This window comes from Coffea eugenioides, chromosome 6, assembly GCF_003713205.1.
Source record: "Coffea eugenioides isolate CCC68of chromosome 6, Ceug_1.0, whole genome shotgun sequence".
In the NCBI taxonomy this organism is placed as follows: Eukaryota; Viridiplantae; Streptophyta; class Magnoliopsida; order Gentianales; family Rubiaceae; genus Coffea; species Coffea eugenioides.
The window spans coordinates 27987277-28009223 of NC_040040.1; the positions used below are offsets into that span (position 1 = coordinate 27987277).

The 21947-nt window shown below is 33.3% G+C and overlaps 2 protein-coding genes across 2 annotated transcripts; one reads left to right on the top strand and one right to left on the bottom strand.

Annotated features, from left to right (window-relative positions):
• Positions 1-10236: 10236 nt before the first annotated feature.
• On the top strand, positions 10237-13760 carry LOC113774603 (bZIP transcription factor 17). The gene is made up of 2 exons (XM_027319169.1): positions 10237-12331; positions 13103-13760. The coding sequence occupies exons 1-2, from the start codon at positions 10423-10425 to the stop codon at positions 13549-13551; spliced, it is 2358 nt and encodes a 785-aa protein (XP_027174970.1). The 5' UTR covers positions 10237-10422; the 3' UTR covers positions 13552-13760.
• Positions 13761-14667: 907 nt separating this feature from the next.
• On the bottom strand, positions 14668-20415 carry LOC113775804 (psbP domain-containing protein 6, chloroplastic). The gene is made up of 3 exons (XM_027320818.1): positions 20036-20415; positions 16095-16411; positions 14668-15138 (listed from the first exon to the last, which is right to left on the bottom strand). The coding sequence occupies exons 1-3, from the start codon at positions 20337-20339 to the stop codon at positions 14968-14970; spliced, it is 792 nt and encodes a 263-aa protein (XP_027176619.1). The 5' UTR covers positions 20340-20415; the 3' UTR covers positions 14668-14967.
• Positions 20416-21947: the final 1532 nt, after the last annotated feature.

Consider the following 21947-nt stretch of genomic DNA (forward strand, 5'->3'; position numbering starts at 1 on the left):
TCTAATAATATTTTGTCAAGTGACACTCTAAGCTAAAAGCCTCAATGCTAACTTCCACTACCAAATGCATTCCTTTGACAACTGCAATCATTTTAGTTAGTCAAATCGACAAAATATTACCAACTCCTTCAATCAAACAGTAATGATATGCGTAGTTCCACGCCTAACAATCACCTCAAACTCTAATTACATTATCTTTCATTATGGACAATAAAAAAGGATAATAGTACAAAGTCATATAGAATCAGTTTAAGTAAAAGATTCTGAAATCTAATTTTACACTTCTTTTATTCTCAAGCTATCACTTGCTAAAATTAAAACCTTGAAAATAAACTACCTATCATGGATAAAAGATAGTAATTCAAAATGTTGAATGAAGAGATACAAAATATTATCTTCGTATTCTAAATTGCTAGCCCCAGCAATTATTTTGCGCGTCATCCACCTTATCTAGTAAATAAGCACTTTTCACCATTAATAAACTTTATATAAATCAAAATATCAAAATATAACTATGTATCCATAAATTAAGAGACTCTGATTAATTTTTAATTCAATAGGCCTCATTATTTTCTTCCTAATCATTGTTTACCTTGGACTTCATTTGTCAGATTCTTTCTCCTCTACTCTAGCACTATCACCCCATTATCAAATAACAATTTAAATAAATAAAAATTTAAAATTAGAATGAATATGTATAATGGTATTATTTATTTTATGGGGGGAAAGTAGTTATGATTCTTTCATTATTAGTCTAAAAATTCTTCATGTAATCACCACCTGTTTTCTTGTCAGCCTTAGGGAATTTTTTTTCCAAAAATAAAAAAGGCCAAAAAGTAGTTTCAGAATAAATAAAATTTAAAAACTGAAAAAAAATGTTTCTTTAGATTTGGGGAAAAAATATTCACAGCATCACATATCTCTTTTAGGCGGAAAAGAAAGTCAGATGAAGAAAGAAGCGGCGAGAAAAGTAATAAGCAAAGGTTTCTGATCATAATGCAAAAATGACAAAAAATATTAAATAGTACAAACCAAAGAGAGATAATAAAAGTAGAAGGTCATGAATCATGATTATTGGACTATGGAAGAAAGGAAATAACAAACCCATTCTTGATCTTCGATAATTAAACCATTCATTTAGTTAATTGTGGACAAAAATGAAAGAAAATGAATCAACTAATCCAATAGAGAAAAAAATAGAATAAATGATTAGGATGACTGGAAAAAAAAAAGGAGTACAGAGTGAAAACTACATAAGAAACCTGCAGTGTATATGAGGATTTGTTTAATTGTTTTTAGCCAAAAAGGAGAGAGGAAATAAGGTGAACAAAGGAAAAAAAACAAAATGAAGAAAATAAAAGGAATGCGCCACATGTCAAAATGAGGGGGATCCACTTGGTAATCATTGGGTTGCTATACTAACTCCACTTTCTTCTTATATAATAGGTAGACCAAAAATGGAAAAAAAAAAAGCCAAAAAGTAGTTTTAGAATAAATAAAATTTTAAAAACTGAAAAAAAAAAGGTTTCTCTAGATTTGGGGGAAATATATTCACAGCATCACATATCTCTTTTAGGTGGAAAAGAAAGTCAGATGAAAAAGAAAGCCAAAGAGAGACAATAAAAGTAGAAGATCATGAATCATGATTAGTGGAATATGGAAGAAAGGAAATATCAAACCCATGCTATCTCCGATAATGAAACCATTCATTTAGTTAATTATGGACAAAAATGAAAGAAAATGCATTAACGAATCCAATAGAGAAAAACACAGAATAAATGATTAGGATGAGGGAAAAAAAAGAAAAGAAGTACAGAGTGGAAACTAAATAAGAACTTGTAGTGTATATGAGGGTTTGTCTAATTGTTTTTAGCCAAAAAGGAAAAAGCAAATAAGGTGAACAATGGAAAAAAAAAACAAAATGAAGAAAAGAAAAGGAATGCATCACATGTCAAATGAGGGGAGTCCACTTGCCAATCACTGGGGTTGCTATAGTAACTCCACTTTCTTCTTATATAATAGGTAGACCAAAAATAAAAAAGGCTAAAAAATAGTTTCAGAATAAATAAAATTTAAAAACTGAAAAAAAGGGTTTCTTTAGATTTGGGAGAAAAAAATTCACAGCATCACATATCTCTTTTAGGTGGAAAAGAAAGTCAGATGAAGAAGGAAGCGAGGAGAAAAGCAATAAGCAAAAGTTTCTGATCATAATGCAAAAAATGACAAAAAAATATTAAATAGTACATACTAAAGAGAGATAGTAAAAGTAGAAGATCATGAATCATGATTATTGGACTATGGAAGAAAGGAAATATCAAATCCATTCTTGATCTCCGATAATGAAACCATTCATTTAATTAATTATGGATAAAAATGAAAGAAAATTCATCAACTAATCCAATAGAGAAAAAAATAGAATAAATGATTAGGATGAGGGGAAAAAAAGAAAAGAAGTATAGAGTGGAAACTAAATAAGAATTCTGCAGTGTATATGAGGGTTTGTTTAATTGTTTTTAGCCAAAAAGGAGAAAGGAAATAAAGTGAACAAAGAAAAAAAAACAAAATGAAGAAAAGAAATGGAATGCGCCACATGTCAAAATGAGGGGGATCCGCTTGGCAATCATTGGGGTTAGTATAGTAACTCCACTTTCTTCTTATATAATAGGTAGAGTAGTAGGGGTTGGCTATGCTATGCACAGCCCGTGCCTATTAAAATATCTTGATTTTATCCATAGTATAATATGATACAAATATTTAAATCATTGTATAATTAAATCATTGTATGGTTCAATAGTATTTTACTGAAAAAATACACAAGTTAGCAATCAATAAATACACCCAAAAAAAATTAACAAGTTAGTTGTCATGCTTATTCGATGATAATATTATCACACACCATATAAATTTGCACATTCATATCAAAACTTTACTTAGATATATTTAGTGACATCTAATTTGCAATGCTTTTCATAATATAATTTAATGACATCTATTTTGACCTAAAAAAAACTCATACAAAGTAATAGTGCGAGTGAATTTACACATATTTAGTAGCAGAGCCACATTGTGTAGAAGATGGGCAATTGCACCCTCTTAACTTTGTAAAATTGAAAGAATAGTCTTGAAACTTTTAAACATTTTTGTGTTTTTATTATAATTGCACCCCTCAATTTTAGAAAATATTTTTTTCCCTTTATATTGCCCCCTATATTATGAGAAATTTCCATTCTTTTTATATTACCTCCTTAAATAATCAATTTTTTTGGACATCTCTCCTATGTGCAAATTTTTCAAAGCTATTAAAACACAAAACTAATTACTACTTAAATAAGGAGTAACCTCATTCCTTTCGAAATGTAGAAAACTCATAATCAAAATTTTATTTTTAATCAAAATTTTCTTTACATAATAACAACATCATTTTAGGTGTATAATGATGCCCATGCTAAATATAGATCCTAATTCTATTACTACAGGTATTGAAGTAACAATTCATAAATTTATTACTCGCATAATATTTATTGGTATCAAATACTTGGCAATTAATTGTTTATTCTTGAGCAAAGAAATAATGAACAATAAAGAAAAATGTTATTCATTATAAATTATAATATTAGGATAATCATTAATTTATTTGACATTTACTGTTGGTGTTAAATTTTTTAAGGTAGCCAAAAAAACCTTTACATTTGTTGCTAGCATTTATATATACATATGATAACAGAAAATTATATTCAATGTAGGATCACTGTGGTAAATCCCAAACAAGCAGGTGCAACGCCCTTTTCCAAATCATACCACATATCATATCATTTATTTCATCGGCCAAAATTTGCAGCCCATTTAGCTTCTTGTAATACCATCACAAAAGTCAACACAACACAATAAATGTAAGACACCAGCTTCTCCTTCCAGTTGCCACGTGACAACACAACAAGCAACTACAGCAAAAACCAATTTGTTCTTATAATATAGCTAGAAATTATAATTCAAGATGCTAATACAAACGATAACAAATACAAATTCCAATGGTAATAGAAATGTTGATGCATTCCCACCCATCTTCTATTGGAAAAATTTTTTTTAAAAAGAAATATTCATATATTCATATTTACTTGTTAAGTAATTGCTTCGATATTGACAGGCCTTTTATTTAAGTTTAACATCAACTACTTAGTTTTGTACTGTCTAATACTTACAGCCCAAAAAGAAAAATGAACGAAAGTTAAAAAAACCTTACATATCAATCGCGACTTAAGCCTAATTTATCCACCATGCAACACCAAAAGATATTGAAAGCAAGAGAAGGAAGCAAAGGGAACTTCTCAACTAGGGCTGCAAACGAATCGAGCCGCTCGCGAGCCCTTTGCTTCTCAAGTCTCAACTCACTCATTGTGCCACGCAGCGGTGCATGGAGTTGCCCCTAGAAACTTAATTGAATACATTGTAACAAATTTTTTTGGTACATAATGAATAGAGAGATATAAGAGAAAAATTGACCATCAAAACAATTAAAAATTTGTTGTGAAGAAAAATTCCATCTATGAAGTGAGCCCCCTATTTTTTGTGATTTGGACAAAGATTTTTTAACTAGCATTATGTGTACATAATGGTACCAAAAAAGAAGAGAAAACAAATCCATTATGAGTGCATTGTCTATTTAATAATAGCATAGTTTTAGTTATAACCAAACCAAAAATTCATATTATTTCCAGCACTTTAATAATTAGAAAATGTATAGAAAGTCACCAAAACACATCACAGTTTTCAACATCAATAAAAACATACAAACTTATCTTTTTGAGAGAAAAAGCGAGTTAATCCACTCATTTAAATCCTGCCTAGTAGCATTACAAATAGGTGAGAACATTATCTCACCAAATAGCTCTAGAATACAAATAGTAATTTTAGATAAAAATATGAACTGCCATATTTTCGGATTTACATATACAAATTCGAAACAACAATTAGTTTGATAGCAAAAATGTCTTCTTAATTAAAATTAAATTTTCTAATAATATTTTATCGAGTGACACTCTATATTGAAAGCCTCAATGCTAACTTCCACCACTAACTCCAATCCTTTGACAAATTGCAATCATTTCAGTTAGTTAAATCAACAAAATATTATCAACTCTTTCAGCCAAATAATAATGATATGTCTAGTTCCATGCCTGGCAATTATCTCAAACTCTAATTACATTATCTATCATTAGGGACAATAAAAAAGAATAAGAGTATAAAGTCAAATAGAACCAATTTAAACAAAAGATTTTGAAATCTAATTTTACACTTCTTTTATTCTCGGGATAATATTTGTTAGAATTAAAAATTATGAAAATAAACTACCTATCATGGATACAGGCTAGTAATTCAAAATGAAGAGATACGAAATATTTTCTTCACATCCTAAATTATTGACCCCAATAATTATTTTACACATCATCCACTTTATCCAGTAAATAAGCACTTTTCATTATTAAGAAACTTTATATAAGTCAAAATATCAAAATATAATTATCTATCCATAAATTAACGGATTTTGATTAATTTTTAATTCAACAGGCCTCACCATTTCCTTTTTGATCATCATTTATCTTAGACCTTCACTTGTCAGATTCTTCCTCCTCCACTCTAGCACTATTGTCCTATTATCAAATAACAATTTTAATAAATAAAAAATTAAAATTGGAATGAATATATATAATGGCATTTATTATTTTATAAAAAAAAAGTAGTTACAATTCTTTCATTGTCAACCTGAAGATTCTTCATGTATTCACTACCAGTCCTCTTTTTAGCATTAGGAAATTTTTTTTAGGAATTTTTTTCCAAAAATAAAAAGACCAAAAAGTAATTTCAGAATAAATAAAATTTAAAAAACTAAAAAAACACGTTTCTTTAGATTTAGGGGGAAAAAGTATTCACAACATCACATGCAAACTTCAACTTGTCTCTTTTAGGGGGAAAAAAAGTCAAATGAAGGATGAAACAGTAAGAAAAGGAATAAGCAAAGGTTTCTGATCAGGAGGCAAAAGGTAACAAAAAATATTAAATAGTACTTACCAAAGAGAGATGGTAAGAGCAGAAAATCATGAATCATAATTATTGGACTAAGTAAGAAAGAAAATGTCAAACTCTTCCTTTAGTTCCTACAACGAAACCATTTATTTAGTTATATATGGACAAAATTGAAAGAAAATTCATCAACTGATCCAATAGAGAAAAAAGCAAAATAAATGACTAGGATAAAGGGGAAAAAAAATAAAGGAGTACAAAACGGAAACTAAATGAAGAAGTTGCAGTGTAGATAAGAATTTGTTTAATTGTTTTTAGTCAGAAAGGAGAAAGGAAATAAGGTAATAAAAAAAAGAAAGCAAAAAGAAGAAAAGAAAAAATGAAGATAGCTTCTTCAAAAGAGAGATGTGCCACATGTCAAAATGAATAAAAGCCACTTGGCAATCATTGGAGTTGTTACGGTAACTCCACTTTCTTCTTGTATAATAGACTAGAGTGAACAAGATTGTGCAAGCACAGTTTAGGCCCATCTATAAAATAATGGTTAAAATTCATTTCACTATAATTTGCTTTCAAATAAAAAGAAATTATAATTATCAAAAAATGAGCCAAAAAAAGTTTATCTTTAATGGAATGTTTCAAAAGTTTGCTCTAATTTACTTATTGTGATGCAATAGAGATATATACTGTATTGTATGGACAAGCAACAACAAAGAATTCAAAAACCAAGTACATGAGAAATGCAAAACCAGTTCAATATTAACATAAATGATATATGCTTCATAAAACTCAAGTATCATGCTAAATTACAAATGCATAAAATTTCACCACTATTTCTTTTTCAAACAAGACACCATCATGTAAAAAATTCTATCCTACAAATTCACAATAAAACTTGCAAGAAAGTTGAATGGAAGGCTTTTTCAATGCATAAAAGGGTACAAAAATTCAGTACCAAAGAATTAGTAAAGGAAGTGCAAGATTCAATTATGCATTAAAAAGGAACTAAAACATCAGAATTGCAAAAAATAAATTTTGCATTTAGATTTAAGACAAACCGCACACTGACATGCTGAAGAATATCAAGGAGATCAAGCCAAAATAAATAAATACACCAAGGTAACAAAATAAAGATACAAAAAAAATGATAAAGGCTAAATAAAATACAGTTAATAAAAAAAAGTTAAAAAATACAGTTAATAAAAAAAATTTAAATCCATACTTGACAGCGTGAAACGGGGGAAGAATAGGAAATAAAAAGAAAATGATATATATCAGACAGTAGGAGTAGTGGAGTAAAAGGTCTATTGTCTATGTTTCTTCTAAAAAACAAAAAAAGATGATCATGATTCATGAATCAAGATTTTTGAACAATGGAATAAAAGAAATATCCATTCCCATGCAAGAAAAACATACATTCAATTAATTATAGAGGAAAAAGGAAAAAATTCATTAATTGAGCGGAATGAGTAAAGGCAGAGAAAAATTAGGATAAAGGAAAAAAAGAAAAGAAAAAGCATAATACTGGATTAAAGAGTTAAAATTGATGGAATAGGAAGTGACAGTATAAATTAGTTGATTGTTGCAACACCTCTCCATGGTCAACAATAATCATATAAAAAATAGTAAGAAAATAATTTTAGTATAATTAATTATAAAGAAAAAAATTGAAGGGGGAAAAAAGAAAGATGAAGAAAAAAAAAGGGAGATGAAGATTAAAAGCAGAGGAAGAAAGAGAAGAAAAGAAGAATTTGGAGGAGAGATATTTATAACTCTTGACTAATCAAAAAAAATAGTGGAGTAAAAATTTAACTATAAATAGAAACTAACACTTGTCAAAATAAGGGACTATACACTTGACAAAAAAAGAGATTGCTATAGTAAGCTCTCTTCCCTCAAGTATAACAAAAAGAGAAGGGAAGTTACTGTAGCAGCCCCAATGGTTGCCACATGGCTCCTCTTCTTTTTGACAAGTGGCATACTCTTTTTGAGGAAGGTGATTTAATTTAATTTCTTTTTTATTTTTTCCTTATTTTCTCTTTCCTTTTTTACCATGACAAAAACCTACACAAATCTTAATGTACCATTGTTTCGTCTTTCATTCCTTTCCACATTTTATCTCTCTAGTTGTTCCATGCTTTAAACCTTTCTCTTTCATTTTTCTTTTTCTAAACGAGACGAATTTGCTAACATAACTCATATTGTTAATTTTCTTTCTAAATGAGGTCAATGTATTCCCATTTATACTTTTCAGTGGGACATTATATGTTAAATGACACTTTTAGACTTTAAGTTGCGAGTTGAATGAGTTATTTTTTTTCTAACGATATCGACACAGTTTTTCATGCTATTATTATATTTTCAAATAAGGACATGTGAAGGTATATGTATTTGTTAGAATTAATTTTACAAAAAAAAAAATTCATGCTTTATTTTTTTAGTTAATTTTTAACTTAGGACTATCTTATTTTTGGGCTAATGTTTCGAATTAGCAATGCTAAACAAAAACGCTATCATGTTGAAACTATATTTGCCATATATTTAATTCTTATATTGCTGCTATTTTTCTATATATTTTTAAACAATATTTCAGGTGGACCCAAGCTGTGGCTTGCACAGCATGGTTTCCTAGTTCTTTTTATATACAATGTAGATAGATTAGATATAATTCTATTGTAATTAAAATACATAACAAGATAGACGTTAAACAATAATAAAGAATTCAACTTTATCCGAAAAAAAACAATAAAGAATTCAACTATCTGGTCTGAGTGGGAGTGGACTGACTTAGTCGTAACGTTAAAGGCTAACTTTAATAAAAAGAAAAAGAAAAAGAATAAAAAAGGAAAAGAGAAGTTTCCAAACACCCGAGGCTTTCGTTTCCGCTAATTTACTACTACAGTTTTAGGGTAGGAATATTTAGGCAGCCCTAAGGAAAACTAACCACTCTCACTTGCATATTGTGAGATCATCACGCGCTTATTTAAAAAGCTTTTAGCCGACCAAGAGAAAAAGTTTCAGAGCTGAAATTGATGAATTCATATGATTTAGGTAGTACGTGAAGGAATAGGTAAAGCCTTGAAATATTCATGATTTATTTTTGCAGCCAATATGGGATAAGACGATGTCTCTGTTATGCTAGATTTCTTTTTAATACTTAAAAATGTATGATAGCTTATTATTTAAATAAAATCAATATAACAAAAAAAAGCAACGTGCCGATGACAAAAGTTTATAAATAGTATTACCAAAATTTCCATTGCCAATTTTGAAAATAATAATTTGACAAGATACTGTCATACAATGCATCACAATTTTTCTTGCTTCTTTTTGTTTGTTTAGATTACTCAGGTATCTCAAAATTAGATAGTTTATAATTTCAATAAATCAAATACATAGATCAAGATATCATTAGAATTTTTCTATTTTGGGAATCAAAATAGGGATAAAATTAAACTCTAGCAAAAGACACTTTTAATTTTATTAAAAAATAAAAGTAAAAGAATTTTATGTATTGATACTTTATTTTAGTTTAACTAAATTATCCATTCTTTTTCCAATACTCATAATTTCTCACATACAATTTTTTTTTAAAATTAAGATTAACAGTTTAACGTGAAAAGCTCAAGTGTAGCAAAGTTAAGTATATAAACATACTGGAATAGTGTAAATATATTCAAAAGTTACAAAATTAAAATACAAGCAAAATTATTATAAGTTTTTAAGATTATACGGTGTTAATACCAATTTGAACTCTTATTTTTGCGTATAAGATATTAAACATAGTAATATTTTATCACCTTATTATTAAAATATGCAAAAAAAATACACATTTTTAGCGTTTTGTATATAATTTGAACACAAATTTAAAACTTTTTCAAAATCAAAGTATAATTGATGATATGTCATCATTCTTAAACATATTTTAAATTTTTTTTTAAAAAAAATCAAAACATAATTCACAAAATATAATACTAAACATTTTTGAATAATTCGTATTAATGTGTATTATCTTTAAAAGAAATTCAAACATGTTCATATATTTTGTTAAACAATTTGAATATACTTACGTACCAATCCTATGTAATACTAGCACAAGTGCCATTCACATTAACAACTTGACCAGAGCGTGGTATCAACACCCTCATCTCCCCACCTCACGTGTCCAAACCCAGTTCGGGCCCACCGACACAGGTAAACCATTCCCGTTGTCTTCGCCCAAAATCCCCTTAAGGCTTAAACCCCCTTTCGCCGCTCGACGCCCATAACTCCCTTTTTTCGATATTTATTCCCCTTTTTCCCCCTTATCCAAATGCTTGAAATTTTCCATACCACCTTTTCTCCCTGAAACCGTTTCATCAAAACATTTATTTTATTTTTTTAATTTATTTTTGTTTTTACAAAATGGCCGAAACAGTGGTGGTGGATCCACCGCCACCACCGGAAAGGCTTCCGAACGGCGGCGTTTTGGGGGGGCATGATTTCAACGGCCTAGCAATTCCACCCCTGGATCATACCTTTTTGTCCCAGGATATTACCTTAGGGGATGCTAACGGGCAAAGCTTTGATCCCTTTGATCAAAACGGCAACGACGACGTCGTATTTGATGACTTCGATTTCGACTTGGATTTCTCCTTCGACGATCTCTTGCCGGCTGGGGCTGGGGCTCCCCTTCCGGACCCGGATCAGTTTGATTCTGATTGTTTCCTGTTGCATGGGTCCGACCCGAACTTGAGTCAAATTCCCCCTGATCGGAGTTTGAAGAATGTTGCTAGGGCCTTCAAAACGACGTCGGCGGAGTTTGCTCATGTTTCCGGCGAGAATTGTGTACCTGGTGAAGGGCTGATTTCTAATCCGTCTTCGTCGCTGGAACCGGAGGTTTGTCAGGTGTCGAGCGATCAAGTTTCTGGTGATCGGAGCTCCGGGATGAATCTGAGTTCATCAGGTGATCGGGGACATGATGTCTCCGGGTATTTGAATGTGCCGTCGCCGGAGTCAAATGGGTCAAAGGGGTCGAATGATTCGAGGGATTGTCCCTCGCCCGAGTCTCAGGGTTCCGGCAATAATTGCCGCTCCAATGTTTCCGAGGACTCCAATAGATCGGTGAGTTCTTCTTCTAATTTTGGAAATAATTCAGTGAAAAATGGAGTTGTTGATAAAAAAATAAAGTTCGAAGAATTTAATTGTAAAGTTAACAATAAATCATTGTTGAAAAGGAAAAAAGAAGGCGAAGATGTCAATAACGTTGAATCGAGGACGAATAAATTTCAAAAATCCAGTGTTAATTTGGCTAGTAATGCTGAGAATAGTAATAGCAATAACAATAACAATATTTTGAGTGAAGAAGATGAGAGGAGAAGAGCTAGGTTAATCAGGAATAGAGAGAGTGCTCAGTTGTCACGGCAAAGGAAGAAGCATTATGTTGAGGAATTGGAAGATAAGGTGAAAAATATGCATTCTACAATTCAAGATCTGAATGCAAAAATTACATATTTTATGGCTGAAAATGCCACCTTGAGGCAGCAATTGGGTGGTGGCGGGGTGGCTCCACCTCCAATGGCGCCTCCACCACCTGGCGTGTACCCACCAATGATGTACCCGTGGATGCCATGTGGCGTTCCACCCTACATGATGAAGCCACAGGGATCGCAGGTGCCATTGGTTCCGATTCCAAGGTTGAAATCCCAGCAACCTGCTCCTGCCCCGAAAGGAAATAAGAAGGCGGACAGTAAGAAGACTGAAGGGAAGACTAAGAAGGTTGCAAGTGTTAGTTTCTTGGGATTGTTGTGTTTTGTACTACTATTTGGTGGATTGGCTCCCATGGTGAATGTGAGGTATGGGGGTGTGAGGGAGGCTTTTTCTGGTGGAAAGGATTACATTGAGAATCAGTTTTATGAGAAACATCATGGCAGAGTGTTGACCGCAAGTGGGAATTTGACTGATAGTGATTATGGTGGAAAATTTGGTGGTGGAAAAGATTATAATGAAAAAGGGATTAAGCTCAATGGTACTGAGCCTCTTGTGGCCTCGCTGTTTGTTCCAAGGAATGACAAACTTGTGAAGATAGATGGAAACTTGATAATTCATTCTGTTTTGGCTAGTGAGAAAGCCATGGCGTCTCGTAAAGATGCTGCAAGTGAAGTGGGTGGTGAGACTCGGCTTGTACCAGTTTCGGGTGGAAGACCTGCTCACCTCTATAGAAGTTCAACTGATCGACAGAGGGCTCTTGGTTCTGGTTCTGTTGGGAGTGACAATTTGAAATCACCAGCAGCTGATGGCAGATTGCAGCAGTGGTTCCGTGAGGGCCTTGCTGGTAAGTTACTTTAAATGCTTTCTTCTTCTGCCAATTCATTATTTCTGCGTTTACTTTTGAGTAGTGTGTTTTGCATCATATCAACTGTTTGTGCTCTTAAAGTTGTGTTCGCGCTGCTATATGAAATTTGGTTTCTGTGATTAAGTAACATCTTCTTTGCATTTTGGTTTTCATACGATATGTTGCTTCTTTGGCCAGCCTCTTGTAGTATCAGCAATTCTATTGTTGATTCTGGAGTCCGATGGATTGATGTGTGGGTATCTCTTGCACAGTGAAGATTTTATGTTACTTTCTTGTTATTGCCCTCCTTTGGACTAATCATTTGATTTTCTCATGCTCCTCCAAAGGATTGCTATCCAGTTGAGAATCCTGTGATTTTGGTGGAAGACGACTTTATGATCGTACTGCTCCACAGATTTCCCCCTTTTTTTGTGTTTTTTTTTTTGGGGGGGGGGGGGTGCTTAGTTTACCACACCTGTCATAAGCTTTAGACCTATGTTGCCCGGACTCTTCACTGGGCCCTACTGTAGCTGTGTTCTGACTCTTCATTTTCCACTAGACTAGCAGTGTCGGCTGGACTCTGTATCCGAGTCATGTTGACATAGATTTAGACCAGATAATACTTTTGTATAGAGTAATATAGGCTTTCAGAGTCAAGTTCTGATATTCATTTTGTGCCGCATGAGGAATTTCAGTTTCCTTAGATTATTCTTATTGGTTACGATTTTTTTTCTTGGTATTCATGACCTTTGTTTGTTCCCCTTTTCGCAGGTCCAATGTTAAGTTCAGGAATGTGCACTGAAGTGTTCCAGTTTGATGTGTCTTCAGCTTCGGGCCCAGGAGCCATTGTTCCAGCTACTTCTGCAAGGAATGTCACTGAGAAGCAAAGCCGGAATTCTACAGATCTCAACAAAGGAAGGAATAGAAGGATTCTCCGTGGTGTTCCTATTCCCCTTCCTGGGTCGTCTCACAACATATCTGAAGATGTAGGAAGGACCTCAAAGAAAGAGAACTTTAGCGGAAATAACTTGCTTTCACCAATGGTTGTTTCTGTGCTCGTGGATCCTAGGGAGGTAGGTGATGCAGATGTTGATGGTGTGATGGGAGCAAAATCCCTCTCTCGGATTTTTGTTGTTGTGCTGATAGACAGTGTCAAATATGTCACTTATTCATGCATGCTCCCATTCAAGGGAGCCGGTCCTCATCTGGTTACTACCTGAAGATGGAAGTAGAGCTCCATGGTGATAGTAATAGACTATAGACATCATATTAATCAGTTTTGTAGATAGCTAAAGCTATGTAATTGTGGCAGGTAAGATAGCTATAGCTTGAACTTTTGAATAAGCTAACCTCTTTATGAGACTGGACAGTGTAATTTTCTACTATTAGGATGATACATGCAGTACTTACAATTTCAGTGATCCTTTTATATTAATGTACTATGCTAATTTGAAAATTTAAAGTGCTGTGAAGTTTTCATCTGACAAATGTTTTATCTTTAGGAGATCTTGTGGCCAAGTTGCTGCATCCAAATTTACAAATAATTAGGAAATTGTTAAAAGAGTTGGAATGAACCATGAGAAAATAATAGGTGGTCTTCTTTTTTTTTTTTCCCATCTTTTTGGAGGGTATAATAGGTGGTCTTTAAGTCTTTGCAGCCATTCATTCTGGAATTGGTATTTCCAAAGAAAATTAGTAAATTGCTTCTTTGGTTGGAACTGGCTGAGTCACTCCGAATGGGACTCGAAAATTTTTCATTCCGAGGGTGAAGAATCATCAGGCAGCTCAGGGGATGGAAGCATGGAAGTTCACACGCAGAACATCATAAATGTTTTCAACATGCTAGCTCATTTGCTGAGTGGTACCTCCAGTTGCGGAAGTCTTTGGTGGCTTGACGTATACTTCTAACAGTTTTTCTTCAGTGGGTGGTGGTTGTCATCAAGTTTTTCTTGTCGTACAGTATAATAAATTTCCTTTGCTGGATGTAGTTGTCAATCCAGCTTTACCCATAGTACCAAGTTGAAGTCAACAAGAAAGGCTATATTTAGAAGCAGGCAAGAACTCATTTCTGTTTTGCGTCTACTTAGTCACTCTATCCTGGTAACGCATGCCAATGTTTCCATAGCCCATCTTAACATAAAAAGAAAACTAATGATCATAGGACATGCCCTGATAATGCATTTACTTGTATACGAACTTTTCAGTTAGAGCCTGAGGAAGAGGGTCAGCATATACAATTTAAGCCCATTGCTCTAACCTTTTCGTTATCAGTTTCTGGGTAGATGATTTTACACTCATTTAATCCTCCATAAAGCAAACGAAACAACTCATTAGTGTGAACGGTTTGTAATGACAATTATCACTTAATTTCCAGACGTTTGTAATTGCTCCGCCTTCCACTTCTTGGGGTTGGTCGTGAAGTACAAAAGGAACATTATTGATCCTTCAGGGCTCATTACATCAGAAACGCTTTTCAAACTTCGACATGGCTTTCCTGCGTTGTGTTAATGCAGGCAAAGAACATAGGGAGGTATAGGACATGTAAACCAGAACATTTTGGTTCAACAGGCGCACATTTTAACCCCATATCAGGTCAAAAGAGTAAAAGAGAACTTGACTAAGAATTCTGTAAGAAATTACACTTCGAAGGAATCCAGGATCGCTTGCAATGTTGTCCTGGATGACGGCCATTGCTTGTCATCGGCACTGGCGACGAAGAGGACCACAGTGTTACCTTTGGCTGTTGCCTTTGCAAGATTATGCGATCCTGTCAGAGCGTATGGAGTCTCGAGAACATACTTATAGTACTGCGCAAGAAAAAGGAGAGATCCTGATCATCAGACGTGTTTGCTTGAAAGTAGTTTTTTAGTAGAATCAACATATATAACAAATGATTCCACGGACTAGTCAGCTTCACAAAATTTTCTAGCGAATTTGATATGTATAGTTCTTTCATGCTGCATTCCAAAGTTTTTTTGAGGATTTGAGACACATAGTTCTGTGTCTTCTTAGATACATGTAAAGAAATAAAATAAAATCACCAAAACAACTCTAGAAGATTGTTGTGAAAAACAAAAATCTGACACTGAACTTGATGGCAGTGAAATAATCAGGGAGTTGCAGATAAACCAAGCAAACCTGCTCTCAAGTTATAATCTGTTTCTTTTTCTCATTACTATTAATTGCAGATTCCAAGTGCAAGTGCTTAAATCTTTTGTTTTCATGCCTAACTCAACCATCTTGTGTAATTTAATTGACACTCTTTGAACAGTCACTTGAAACCAGATGAACAGAGGACATATACCTTCGCTGATTGCAAATTCAGAACCAAATGGTTCTCTTCATGTACAGTTTATACTTAATGTTTTTTGTTGCTGACTTCTCTTCTGCTTGTTTTATTTTGTATTTGGCTCAGCCTTATGGCGCAGTTCCTCTTCAGAAGAGAATATAAAAGACTTCCCGATGTTCTCTTTTGCCTGTTTCATTCTGTATTTAGCTCAGCCCTATAAATGCAGTTCCTGTTTAGATTAATGATGAAACATCAAAGACTCATCGAGTTTTACAACAATTTACTCATTCCACGTGAAGACGATAAGAAGCCGTCTTTCATTCCATGCAACATCAGAACAATAACCGTTTTTTTTCCCAAGCCTCACTAGATAAATAGAGGGATTATATGAAACGAAGTTAAACCAAAAAAGGTAGCAGAAAAAGAAGTTAGTTTAAGAAAATGAAAGAGTGTTAAGAGTAGAAACTTAAGTACCATTTGATCACCACGCTTCTCAACAGAAGTTTCAAGGAGTTCATCTGGATCAAAGGTGTTTCCAGTAACAAAAGGGCCCAGAGAAGCAATGACCTTTTCTGGACTTCCAATGTCTTCAATTGTTGCATTAGGTTTGTTGGTCAGGCGTATTAAAGGAGAAGCCACCACCTGAATCTTTCCTTGTTTTTCATCTTCAAACTTCACCTCTACCCAGGGTTCTGCGCACTTTGGTTGGCAGTAATTGCCTGACAAAATGTTTGCTACGCGGAGCTGTTTCCAAGTTGGTGGAAGAATGAACTTGTATGGCTGCACATTTCCTGCAACCAACTAAAATTGAGAGTTCCATAAGCTTATAGAGAAAGGAGAAAGAACGAATTACCCAGACAGAAAGAATATCAGAAAAGGCCAATTCTTGTAAACCTAATGTTTAGTTCTTTATCTGTTTGATTTTGATCATCATGCATAAGTAGAACACCAGAAGAAGCTCTTATCTTAACATTTGAATGAGCAGCATATATGAAGAAAAGGGCAAGATTTGATTAAACAAGATTCGAGAATGCATGTATGCCAAGAATGAAATGTAAACACATGGAAAGTACATCTTTAGGAGGCTGACAATACCAATTACAATAGATAAGTTGCAGACAATGCCAATATAATGCAGCTAGGATTTCTTTAGCCTAATTCCACCCAAAAAAATCTTATCATTTAAAGCTTGATGTTTTAAAGTGGCATTATCTAGCAGAAGATCTGGTGAAATCTTACTACAGCTGATTAAAGAACAGAATAAATGTCCAAGATCATGAAAGAGGCTATGATGGCAAAAGTCATTAAACTGAATCAAACATTTCATGCCACTAGTATGTAATCTGACAAATGAGATGATCTTAATGTACAGATTATAGGTGACATGAATTTGGTAGTGGTTGTGGTGATACAAATGCCATTAAGGGATTTTTTTTATCTTAAAAATTGCTTGCCTAGAATGATCCCTATTGACTAGATGGTTTATTGTATGCATAACCTCCTTATCCTATTCTGCATCAAAAATTGACAAAATCCTACCTATTTTTCTCTGAAAGCATAAATGTCAGTCTGGCTTATGCCATGGCTAGTGGATAAAACCCAATTACTCCAGTCAAGGATGACAAATGTGCCTCTACAGAAAGTTTCCACCACTACAGTTTACAATCTTGATTATATTGCAGAGGACCTGTTGAAAGTGTTGATGACATTTGTCAAACTATCTAACAATTCTAGCGAACGTCATGTTTATTGTACATTTCTAAAACTTTGACCGATAACTTTATTCTGTTTAAGTTCTCTGATTCTAAACCTGCAAAATGTATGACACAATGTTCAGCACATATCAATTTTTTGAGCAACAGCAAAATACTAGATCTACTGAACACTTCTCATACAAACTACAAGCTTCTTTTAACACTTCTCTGATATACTGCACTTACAATTTGCAGTTCTACCACTAGTTTCTAGAAGGAATGTGGAGGATAATATATCCTACAAACTAACTGTATTGACATAGTCACAAGACCGGACAGAAGAGCCTGAAAAGTACTTTAGCTGAAAACTGGAACTTCTTGAATTACTTAAGTTCCATCAACAATAGTATTTGTATATTGTCGAGTTTAGCTTTTATGACCTTGGTAAAAGAGTGTTGGCAAAGCTAGAAAAGTGAAGCAGAAGATAAGAAGGATCACAATTGAAACACCAATTCTCAAGTCGAACGCTAAAAGGATACAGTACATCGTTAATGTAAATATAAATTTGCAAGAAAGAGCATTTTGAGGCATAGAATTAAGAAGATTGTCACCACTAGTATATAGAAGAATTAACAGATCACAAACAAATGATTATAAATATATGATCTTCTCTCAGTGCTTTTCCTACTCATGAAGTGTTAGAACTATAGAACTACATAATCATCCAGAGAAACTTGTATTAGTTAGTTGTGTAATTCATTTGAATAATTCAGAAAGCTGCTATAGAAACAAAAAAAAAAGTCCCTTCTGAAGACATAATGCATGCTAATGAATCTACGAAGTGTAATCTTCCGAAGCCAGCTAATGTTGACATGTTTTAAAAACCATCCACGCATTTGATAAACATATTAGGATTTTCATTCTATTCTTGCTAAGGGCAACAACTTGAACCATGCAGGCTAGAAGGCCTATAAGGGCAACTATCTAATGGATGTGTCTCTGATTTGGAACTGAATTTATACCACAATTTGATAAAATTTTCCTATAAATGGTTCCACTGAGAAATTTTATAAATTCTTTTATGGCATTAATTTATGCTCAGAATTCTGATGGATTTTGGTACTACTTAATATTTGTCTTGCAAAGTTGGTAACTAATGTTCGTTTTGTTCCATGCTCTAAAATGACATTTACATATATTTCACAAGAGGTATACACATTAAAATGATCGGAGCAGGACAAAAGGGCAATATTCATGGTAGAGATATAAGTAACATATGTGAAGCATAATATGGAAGTATGCTTGACGTGCAAAAGTCTATTGCACATCAGAACAATGGGCAAAAGTCAGCAGGGATAATCCATGGTAGCCAGTAGAAACTTAACATTTTATGTGTAACATATAATGTGAAAGTATGCGTGAAATAGAAAGAGTAATAGACTTTTAAGATGGTAGATTTGATGATAGTGACTCCAAATACCCTAAACATCCTTTTGTCATTGCTTTAGTATTTTCTCAAGGTTGCTCAACATAATGACATCTCAATTGAACAATTCTTATTCTAATCATATCAAGAGTCATGAACTCATCATTGCAATAGAAAAGCATGTCAAAGTGTTGTCTGAATGTTCAATGTGACATCTCAACCCAAAAAGTCTAGTCATGTCAAGAGTCATGAACTCATTGTTGCAACATGAATGCATCTTAGAGCGCCTTCTCAGTTTCCAAACGCCAAAGAGCTCCAGTGAGAAGTCAAATCTTGGTGCGGGTTTAGGTTCCATGTATACAGCATCTTGATACTATTTAACATCAAGAATTATTCATCACTCTTTGGACTATTTCTCTGCAAGGCAGTGCTTATATTACCTAGCCAACAGGCACAGAGTCCCCAGAGGTTGAATAAAGTTCTGAAAGAACTTAGGCTACTGCTCAATTAGATTCTAAGCTATCAGTCTCACTTTGAGTTCATGGTATTGATATTTTATCTCATTACTAGTTTTTGAAAATGCTCATCATTTAAGGTTCATCGAGCAATTCTATTTCAATTCTTCGTTCCCTGTTGAATCCAAATCAATGCATAAGCAACTTGCCAAGAACAAACTTTAGAAGTATTAGACTATAATATTTCAGTTGTTTCAAATTCTTGGAGTTCAAGCATTTATCCCTAATATGAGAACTCCTCAAAGAACAAAGAGAACAATTCAGTGACAGACATCGTTATGGATCCACTACACTCCCTCTCTTCCTCATCCTTCCCCTCCGAATGACCAGGCTAGGACACTGAAGACCTTTTGCCACATATGAATTTTCCTTAGCTTTCATTGTTAGCATTACAATAAATTTCTTTTCTCAATTAAACAGCTATTGGTAAATTGCCAATGTACAAGTAGCACTGTTTTTCTCACTTTTTGGCAAGATATTTCCATAATCCAACAAGGATAGGTTCAAACCAGCACCCCAATCCAACAAAATTACTATATAATGGAGAAATAAAACATTAGAAATCGACAGTAAATGAACTTTAGCAACTACAAATATTCTAATTCTCTACATTAGCATTTGGGAATTCCTAGTTTCGGAAGCTAACTTGTGTTTCAACATCCAATGCAGCATTGTGAAAAAAACACACACACACACACACACAAAATAGAGAAAAATTTATACAAAATGCCATACAATTAATACACTAAATTTCACCAAGTACACAAGGAATAAAATTACCTGCACGAAGAGCAGGAGTGTCCTTGGGAGTAGCTTCAAAGACAACAAAAGAAGGGTCAGCTGGGGAAGGAGGGAGGTAAGATCCCACTTCAACTTCACGAGCTTTAGCTGGTGATGTTAGTAATAATGGCACTATAGCAAGTCCATTGAACAGGTTTCTTCTTGAGAGACTTAGCTGGGGAAATTCTTGATGGGATTGCATGCAAGAAGATGACTGCAAAAGGGGTGCTGGTATTTTCGGATTTGATGCAACTGAGGTTGAGAAAATAGAGGACATTAACGTTGTCACTGAAGTAGTTGCCATATGTAGTGTGTGACTGTGTGTGATTTTGTGGGAAGGTTGTGAAGGGTTGGATGGGATCCCGCTTTTATCCGTTATGGATGAGGTATGGGATCATTCTTCCAGTTGCCTTTTAACTCTTCAAGTTCCCAAAATACATTTTGTGTTCCATCTTTTTCTTTGTTTTTTTTTTATTTTTGCTTTTTGTTTCTTTTTTTTTTTAATTGTGGTATGAGGGCTAATAATAATTCGAAGCATTCTTGAGTGGAAGAAAAATAACCAGAAAGTCAAAGCCTAACATGTGAAATTTTACTAATTGTGTTATGAAAAAGAAATATGTTAAGCAAATAATATAGCCAATAGATATCAAGAGTTATGTACATAATCAGTTTAAAGTTGAGTGGGAAAAAAAAAGAAGTAACTCTAAAATCTCTAATTCCTAATATAGGCTTTTTTCACCCTTCTCTAACAACCTAGCAAATTTTCTCTACATTTTTTTTATAAGGATGAAATAAAAAAGGAACAATTTTTGTAAGTTTCAATACATAGTTTAATAAAATTTCGAGGAGGGAAATTGAAACTAAATTTTCAACCCAATTAAACACACTAGACGCAATAGTAGATTTGATCCTTTAAAGCTTGCTTTTAGTCTAAACATATACTTTTTTTTTTGCCAACTAAAAGCATAAAAAACTATTGTAAGCGTGTTTTTAGTGTATTTTAAATTGGGCTGTAAAGTTGATTTCTATTCTCATTTTGGTTGACCAGTCTATCTTAGGGATTATCGACTTTTGGTGGATAAAACTTAATTTTGATGGTTCCATCACATAAGGATTAAATTGGCTATAGAAAATAGTCGAAAGATTTAATTGGCCAAAATAGGGATGATAGACCAATTCAACTTTAGTAAACTAGTTGAGGGATTATTATTGTCATTTGCTCAAAACTAAGTCTAGCTCTTTCTCTGTTTAGACAAGATATTAATTTTTATTTTTAAGGTTGTTGACTTTTTTTGGATGCATCAACAAATAAACAAGTGTAAAATTGTATTAAAATGATTTCATTAAATGGCAGTGGGAACAAATTTTTTTCAACGTGGGTTAAACTTATAAGTAATTTTTTACGTACATACAAAGATTTTGGTGGGGGGTTAGTGGGGACAATTGGGGATAATTGCCCGCACTGCTCCACTTTATCTCGGTATCTAATTGTTTTCGATTAAAAAGAAAGTGACGAGTCACATTTCAAAATAAATAAATTGATATCAATATATAGGAAATTGATAGATATTGGCCCTATCTTTCATGCATCACTCGTTCACTCACAGAATTGGCATTAGAGGGAAAACAACCCCAAAACTGCAGAGTGAATTAGACTTTAAAAATGATGTATTGTTAAACGATGAGACAGAGAAATATTTGGAGTTTGACATAAATTTCGCCATTTCTTAAATTATCAAGAAATGTATAAAAAGGTTTAACTGTTGACAATATTTAACTGTTCGTATTCATTTTGTCCCAAAATTGGCCAAAACATTTCAAAATTGTGGATTCTAGATGTCTCATAGACATTCAAAGATTAGATGTGAACCCTGGCTGAAACCAGTGGAAGTTTAATTACATGAAATGTCTG

What these genes read in the sequence shown, in the direction of transcription:
- LOC113775804 (XM_027320818.1), bottom strand. Translation starts at nt 20,339, where the DNA reads ATGGCAACTACTTCAGTGACAACGTTAATGTCCTCTATTTTCTCAACC. An exon ending in CACTCCTGCTCTTCGTGCAG is followed by an intron (nt 16,412 to 20,035) that starts GTAATTTTATTC and finishes AGTTGGTTGCAG; the next exon opens with GAAATGTGCAGCCATACAAG. An exon ending in AGAAGCGTGGTGATCAAATG is followed by an intron (nt 15,139 to 16,094) that starts GTACTTAAGTTT and finishes TTTCTTGCGCAG; the next exon opens with TACTATAAGTATGTTCTCGA.
- LOC113774603 (XM_027319169.1), top strand. Translation starts at nt 10,423, where the DNA reads ATGGCCGAAACAGTGGTGGTGGATCCACCGCCACCACCGGAAAGGCTT. An exon ending in GTTCCGTGAGGGCCTTGCTG is followed by an intron (nt 12,332 to 13,102) that starts GTAAGTTACTTT and finishes CCCTTTTCGCAG; the next exon opens with GTCCAATGTTAAGTTCAGGA.